Consider the following 8,518-nt stretch of genomic DNA (forward strand, 5'->3'; position numbering starts at 1 on the left):
AGACAAATGTTGCTGTTTAGGTAGGCATGAATTATAACTAATTGCAGGTGCCCTAAAGCATAAAACAAAACCCAAATTTGGTAACAGAAAAGGAATTATTTCCCCTAACTAAAACCAATAAACAAACTATACTGAATTATGGATTTAGGTAAAGCCTATAATCTTAATCTCTAGGTTATAGAAAAATTTTGTTTTTCTTTATGTATCTTTCAAAGTTTACAATGAAAACTGAACCAAGTTCTATACTTGTAAAGTAGTTTTACCATTGCCTTCATTTTCTATAAAATTAACTTTTTATTTTATTTTACTTTTTGGAGATGGAGTCTCGCTCTGTTGCACAGGCTAGAGTGCAGCAGTGCGATCTTGGCTCAATGCAACCTCCACCTCCTGGGCTCAATCAATTCTCCTGCCTCAGCCTCCTGAGTAGCTGGAATTACTGACACCCGCCACCATGCCTGGCTAATTTTTGTATTTTCAGTAGGGACAGGGTTTCTCGATGTTGGCCAGGCTGGTCTTGAACTCTTGACCTGAAGTGATCTGTCCACCTCAGCCTCCCAAAGTGCTGGAATTACAGGCGTGAGCCACCATGCCCGGCCCTATTTTTAATTTTTAAAAACCAAGTAAAAACATCAAAACAAAACTACTACTTACATCGTAAGTTAGTGAGTCTGCTTCATTGGCCACTGTAAGGCCTGCTAATTCTCCAAGTCCCAGTTCACTTTCAAGGGCTTCATCTGCTCCCATGATGAATGACTTTCCAGAAGAAGGAGGAAATGTCACTGCTATAACTTTAATTGTTTTTGTTCTTAAATGCTTTTAAAGACAATAAAATTCAGTGAGCAAAAGTTCTAAATAATTTATTCCTTTTTCCATATCTTAGCTATAAGTAAAGGCATCAACTAATTAAAAAAGTAAAACATGAAACAAATCTAAGAATCCACTGTCCTTTCATTTTCACTATATGGAAAAATAATGACTATAGGAAAGTAAGTTTTCCTCATTTGATATTTTATGCTGATTACTAAATAATTTCTACTAAATACTAAATATATATAACAAGTGCTAGTCTCATTCAAAATATAATTCATTAATTTTATAACCTGGAAGAATACAAAAAAATTCAAATGTAAAACTCTAAAATGTGCCTACATGTGACAAAATTAATATGTGGTGTTACAAGTCAGTATTACCTCTGTGGGGCAGGAAAGCAGTAGTAATTAAAGAAGGGCAGCAAGAAGAAGACTTCTAGGGCCCTGGTAATGTTCTACTTGTTGACCTAAGGGGCAAGTGACACGGGAGGGTGATAATTCTATCCTGATGACAATTCACTGAGATGTACCCTTATGATATCAGCACTCTGCTGTAGATATATTATAGTTCATCTAAAAATGTTTACTTCAAGTAAAGTTTTTTCTTTCTTTTTTTTTTCTCAGAGTCTCACTTTGTTGCCCAGGCTGGAGTACAGTGGTGCCATCTCCACTCACTGCAACCTCCGCCTCCTGGGTTCAAGCGATTCTCCTGCCTCAGCCTCCCAAGTAGCTGGGATTACATGTGCCCATCACCACACCTGGCTAATGTTTGTATTTTTAATACAGATGGGGTTTCACCATGTTGGCCAGGCTGGTCTCAAACTCCTGGCCTCAAGTGATTCGCCCACTTTGACCCCGAAAACTGCTGTGATTACAGGCGTGGGCCACTGCCCCTGGCCAGAAAATTTTTAAAGTGTCCATTTGAACACTTTCATTAGCTGCAAACTGTGCTTCAAAGATATCAGTTTTACTTTGTGAATGACTTGAAATATCCTATTTTGTAACATTTTGAACATACCAATCCAATTCCTTCAACAATCATCATAGAAAAATCAGTTAAAAGCAAAATGTCAAATTAAAATAATAATTTTATTTAATTTGGTCAATAACAAAATGTCACTTTTTATAAATGCAAGTTGTTCTGACAAACGTCAGAGATGGTCTTTGAGTAGTTTCCTAGAGGTGGTTACATATGACAAACATTTGTGAGTCAGTCAGATGAATTTAGTAGTTCAAACTCTAGCTGCTAAAGGAGTGAATTAACTTTCTTAAAAGAAACAAGTCAACTGTATGCACATGTACCCAACATTTTCAGTTTTATATTCAATCATGTCTAATAATAAATACTCTTTGAATAAATGAAAGACTTGGCCAGGCTCAGAGGCTCATGCCTGTAATTTTAGTGTTTTGGGAGACCAAGGTGGCAAGGTAGGAGAACCCTGTGGGGCTGAGTCTGAGACCTGCCTGGGTGACAGAGCGAGACCCCTTCTCTTAAAAAAAAAAAACAAAAAACAACAACAACAAAAAACTTATGGGCAAACTTCAGTGTAGAAAGGAGTAATAAAGAAGAGCCAAAAAGAAAAAATCTGAGACAGGGTCTCACTCTGTCGCCCAGGCTGGAGTACACTGGCGCGATCTCAGCTCATTGCAACATCCGCCTCCCAGGTTCAAGCAAAGTACCTGAGATTACAGGAATCCACCACCACACCTAGCTAATTTTTGTATTTTCAGTTGAGATGAGGTTTTGCCACGTTGCCCAGGCTGGTCTCAAACTCCTGACCTCAAGTGATCCGCCCGTCTCAGCCTCCCAAAGTGCTAGGATTACAAGCGTGAGCCATTGCGCCTGGTCGCTACAATTTTTTTTTTTTTTTAATTAGCCAAGCACAGTGGTGCATTCCTCTAGTTTTAGCTACCTAGAAGGCTTGAGGCAGGGGGCTCTCTTGAGTCCAGGAGTCTGAGGCTATAGTGAGCTATGACTGCACCACCATACTCCAACCTTGGCAATAGCAAGAGCCTATCTCTTAAAAAAATGTAAAAAGAATAATTACTTGCTTTTAAAAACAATAGTGACAAACTCTTAAAATCCTCTTTAGAACAAAATAGAGCATAAACTAAGACCTTATCAAACCACCATACAATACAGTAGCAAAAATAAAAATAGGTTTTACCCAAAATACCATATATCACCTGACAAGTTAAAACAACTCTAAACATTTACTAATGAAGAACAGGAATTGTTTAAGACAGAACAGCAATTTTCAGGTAAAAAAACAATCAGTCAAATGACTCACATGAGACTATGGGTGCTAGGTCTTCAGCCAGGTATTTTTTGTTTGATTTGTTTTCATTTCTAACATTTCCAGATTAACTTTGTTCAGGTGTGAAAGACTGAGTTCCAGGACAGACCATACGCATTATGTAAGCTAATTCTAACTAATGCTCTACAAATAGCCAAGTAAAACCTAAAAATGAAGTAAGCAACAACTCTTTCCTCACACACCAGAGGACACCAGGACATTCCAGGACTGAAGAGAGAGAGCAATAATAAGCATCACTGTCACATTTCCATCTGGCAACTAAACCTTACTAGCCCTAATCAGCTTTTACAAAACAAAAAACAAAAAAAAAAACCCTGTGCCTTTTAAATGTGACACTGCCTTATGGTTTTTTTTTGTTTGTTTGTTTTTTGTTTTTTTTTTGGAGACAGAATCTCATTCTGTCATCTGGGCTGGAGTGCAGGGGTGTGATAGCTCACTGCAATCTCCGCCTAGTAGGTTCAAGCAATTCTCCTACCTCAGCCTCCCAAGTAGCTGGGACTACAGGCACATGCCACTGTGCCTGGCTAATTTTTGTATTTTCAGTTAAGACAGGGTTTTGCCACGTTGGCCAGGCTGGTCTTGAATTCCTGGCCTCAAGTGATCTGCCCGCCTCAGTCCCCCACAGTGCTGGGATTACAGGCGTGAACAAGCGCACCCCATCCTGCCTTTCCGAATTTACAATAAAACTATAGAGCACACATAGCGAATTAATGTTCTTTCTGAAAGTAGACTGAAGACCAAGAAGTATCAGTTAAGACAATTAAACATACAATCTGTTTCTTAAATGTCTTTTCTATTTCTGAAAAACCTGCCCTGAAGGAGAAGCCTTAGGAACACTGCTGCAGATAGCATGTTAAACGAACATTCAGTGCTTGAGTTTTAAAATTCTTCACTATGTTTTTTACTAAGGACATCTTCTATGGCTTATATAATGCTTTTCTGCATCTGCCATTTAATAAATAGTACATATTCTCCTTATACGTATTATTAGAATTCTGTATAATTCACATATAGACCAAGATGAAATCTGGTAAACTTTTTGAATTATGAGAATAAGAGAAAAACAAACTTTTCTCTTTATCTCGACCTGATCTTAGAATAAATGCAACTGGTTAGAAGTCTCATACCTATAACGTCAACAGAATGCATCTCCTAGTGATCCAACAAAGCTACTGAGGACCATGACCTCACATCCGTAATTCAAAAGACATGGGTCTCCATCAAATAAATTTTATATCTAGAGTATAATGTGTTGATTCCTTGTATGTGTAATAAACTCCAAGTATGCTATAATTAACAAATAATTAACCATGTACTAGTCAAAAACTTCACTGAAAAAGTATTCCAATCATGAAAATCTATACATCTAAGTCATGTCAGTTTATGTCTCTCTAAAATGTAACTGATTAAAAAATAAGAAAAACACATATAATTATTCTGTGGCTTTTTCTCGGGCCGTGTTAACCAACAAATAATAATTTGAAGAGACAATGCAAATATAGTACTTAAATTCAGGATTAATTTTTTAAATAAATATTTTAAAATATACATTAATCAACATTACCTTTATGTCATTTTGAATTTTCAGCTAATGTAAATATTTGATAGTTTAAGAGACAGGGTCTCACTATGACACCTAGGCTGAAGGGCAGTACCTATTCACTGACTCAATTGTCAGGCACCACAGTCTCAAACTCCTGAACTGGGGCTGGGTGCAGTGGCTCACGCCTGTAATCCCAGCTGAGGCAGTTCAATCACTTGAGCCCAGGAGTTGGAGACCAGCCTGAGCAATATGACAAAACCATGTCTCTACAAAAAACATACAAAAAATTAGCCAGGTGGATTTACATCCAAGATGGCCGTTTAGGAACAGCTCAGGATTGCAGCTCCCAGTGAAAGCGCAGAGGGTGAGTGGACGCCGTGTTTTTATTGCCCACAGTCTAGGAAATTCCCGGGCAGAGGTGCTCCACGGTCACCAGCGCGGCTGTTTCGGCCAGCGCGGCTGTGACGGCCAGCGCCGGCCAGCGCCGCTGCTTTGCGCCACGCGGCTGCTTTGTCGGCGCCCCGGAGCCGCGGTTCTCCGTACAAAATACACTGGTCCGGGGGCCCTTTAGGCTGGCGATTGGAGCCACGGGAAGTCGCCCATACGCTGGTTCAAAAAGGGGACTGAGCAGAGAACCAGGACAGTAGATTCCAGGGCAAAACAAAGAAAAAAAGCGCCATAAACCTCAGTGCCGCTGTTTAAGCCAGCGCAGTGAGTGGCCGCAGGGGAAAACAAACAGACCCCGGCGCCTCTTCAACAGGCGACTGGAACACCAACTTAAAAAAGGCTCTGAGGCAGGGAGCCAGGCGATCAGGCTCGGCTGGTCCCACCCCCGCAAAAGAACAGCAACCAGAAACTCTGGATTGAGAGTTTCACAGCAAGCGCAGCTGAACCCGGGACGGTCCAGCTCTGTCGGGGAGGGGCGTCCGCCATTACCGAGGCAGCCCGCCGTTGCCAAGGCAACCCGCCATTGCTGAGGCAGCCCGCCGTTGCCAAGGCAACCCGCCACAGCAGAGACTCCGCCCCAACAGAGGCGGGCCACCATCACCAAAGCAGTTCTAACTACACCCATATAAACAGGACTGCAGGGAAGTTCACTCGGCAGCGGAGCGGAGCCCACAGCAGCTCAGCAAAGCTGCTATAGGCCGACAGTGTCTAGGCTCCCCCCTGGGGGGGGGGGGGGGGGTAAAAAAAAAAAAAAAAAAAAAAAAAAAGGCGGCGGCAGCATAACGGAAACTCATAAATAAAGCCCTAAATCCCTGGGACAGAGCACCTGGGAACAAAAAGCAGTTTATGAGTTCTGCTGCAGTAGACCTAAAAGTACCTGCCTAGCAGCTCTGAATGAACAACAACAGAGCTCGCAGCTCACCATTTGAGCTCCTATAAAGAAGAGACCATCTCCTCAAGCAGCTCCCTGACCCCTATATATCCAAAAAGACACCTCATAAAAGAGAGATCAGGTTGACACTAGGCGGGTATCCTTCTGGGACAAAGATAGCAGAAGAAGAAAACTGGTAACAACCCTTGCTGTTCAGCAGCTGCTGCAGGTGAACCCCAGGCAAGCAGGGCCTGGAGTGAACCTCAGCAGACCTACAGCAGGGGGGCCAGACTGTCAGAAGGAAAACCAAGAAACAGAAATAACCTCACCATCAACAAACAGAACGTCAATCTGAAATATTTGAGACCCAATCTGAAAGCCAGCAACTACAAAGTCGACAGGTGGATAAATCCTTAAAGATGGGAAGAAACCGGCGCAAAAAGGATGAAAACACGCGAAACCAGAACACCTCTCCTCCAAAAAAGGGATCACAACTCCTCACCAGCAAGGGAACAAGGTTGGATGGAGAACGAGTGTGATGAAATGACAGAATCAGACTTCAGAAGGTGGGTAGTAAGAAACTTCTGTGAACTTAAAGAACATGTTCTAACCAAATGCCAAGAAACTAAGAACCTTCAAAAAAGATTTGACGAAATGCTAACAAGAATGGACAAAATAGAAAGGAATAAAAATGAATTGATGGAGCTGAAAAACGCAACACGAGAACTTCGTGAAGCATGCACAAGTATCAACAGCCGAATGGACCAAGCAGAAGAAAGGATATCAGAGGTCGAAGATCAACTCAATGAAATAAAACGGGAAGGCAAGACTGGAGAAAAAAGGGTAAAAAGGAATGAACAAAGTCTCCAAGAAATGTGGGACTATGTGAAAAGACCTAATCTACGTTTGATAGGCGTACCCGAATGTGATGAAGAGAATGAATCCAAGCTGGAAAATACTCTTCAGGAAATTATCCAGGAAAACTTCCCCAACCTAGCAAGGCAGGCAAACATTCAAGTCCAGGAAATACAGAGAACACCACAAAGATATTCGTCAAGAAGAGCAACCCCAAGGCACATAATCGTCAGATTCACCAGGGTCGAAATGAAGGAGAAAATACTAAGGGCAGCCAGAGAGAAAGGTCGGGTTACCCATAAAGGGAAGCCTATCAGACTCACAGCAGATCTCTCACCAGAAACCCTACAAGCCAGAAGAGAATGGGGGCCAATATTCAACATCCTTAAAGAAAAGAACTTTCAACCCAGAATCTCCTATCCAGCCAAACTAAGCTTCATAAGTGAAGGAAAAATAAAATCCTTTGGGAACATGCAAGTACTCAGAGATTTCGTCACCACCAGGCCAGCTCTATAAGAGCTCCTGAAAGAGGCTCTACACATATAAAGGAATAACAAGTACCAGCTCAACTAAAGGGCAAAACAGCCAGCTAGCACCAAAATGGCAGTATCAAATTCACACATAACAATATTAACCCTAAATGTAAATGGACTAAATGTCCCAATCAAAAGACACAGACTGGCAAATTGGATAAAAAGACAAAACCCATCGGTGTGCTGTATCCAGGAAACCCATCTCACATGCAAGGATACACAAAGGCTCAAAATAAAGGGATGGAGGAAGATTTACCAAGCAAATGGAGAGCAAAAAAAAGCAGGAGTTGCAATTCTCATCTCTGATAAATTAGACTTTAAAGCAACAAAGATCATAAGAGACAAACAGGGACATTACATAATGGTAAAAGGATCAATGCAACAAGAAGAGCTAACGATCCTAAATATATATGCACCCAATACAGGAGCACCCAGATACATAAGGCAAGTTCTTAATGACTTACAAAGAGACATAGACTCCCACACAATAATAGTGGGAGACTTTAACACCCCATTGTCAACATTAGACAGATCAACCAGACAGAAAATTAACAAGGATATCCAGGACTTGAACTCAGACCTGGACCAAGCAAACCTAATAGACATTTACAGAACTCTCCACCCCAAAGCCACAGAATATACATTCTTCTCAGCACCACATCACACCTACTCTAAAATTGACCACATAATTGGGAGTAAATCACTCCTCAGCAAATGCAAAAGAATGGAAATCATAACAAACAGTCTCTCAGACCACAGTGCAATCAAGTTAGAATTCAGAATTCAAAAACTAACTCAGAACCGCACAGCTTCATGGAAACTGAACAACTTGCTCTTGAATGTTGACTGGATAAACAATGAAATGAAGGCAGAAATAAAGATGTTCTTCGAAACCAACGAGAATGAAGACACAACATACCAGAATCTCTGGGACACATTTAAAGCAGTCTCTAGAGGAAAATATATAGCAATAAGTGCCCACATGAGAAGCAAGGAGAGATCAAAAATTGACACCCTATCGTCAAAACTGAAAGAGTTAGAGGAGCAAGATCAAAAAAACTCAAAGTCTAGCAGAAGACAAGAAATAGCTAAGATCAGAGCAGAACTGAAGGAGATAGAGACACAAAAAACCCTTCAAAAAA

General features: G+C 41.1%; 1 protein-coding gene across 3 annotated transcripts in view; it reads right to left on the reverse strand.

Moving 5' to 3' along the window:
- The window catches only part of STRN (striatin), a 136,099-nt gene that overhangs the window by 36,320 nt on the left and 91,261 nt on the right, over positions 1-8,518 (reverse strand). For all 3 annotated transcript variants that reach the window (XM_032239305.1, XM_032239307.1, XM_032239306.1), the window contains one exon: positions 652-788. In XM_032239305.1, coding sequence (XP_032095196.1) covers positions 652-788 — 137 coding nt within the window. The remainder of the gene's footprint in view (positions 1-651; positions 789-8,518) is intronic.

This window comes from Sapajus apella, unplaced genomic scaffold, assembly GCF_009761245.1.
Source record: "Sapajus apella isolate SASKATOON/1434 unplaced genomic scaffold, GSC_monkey_1.0 scaffold44, whole genome shotgun sequence".
Taxonomy (NCBI): domain Eukaryota; kingdom Metazoa; phylum Chordata; class Mammalia; order Primates; family Cebidae; genus Sapajus; species Sapajus apella.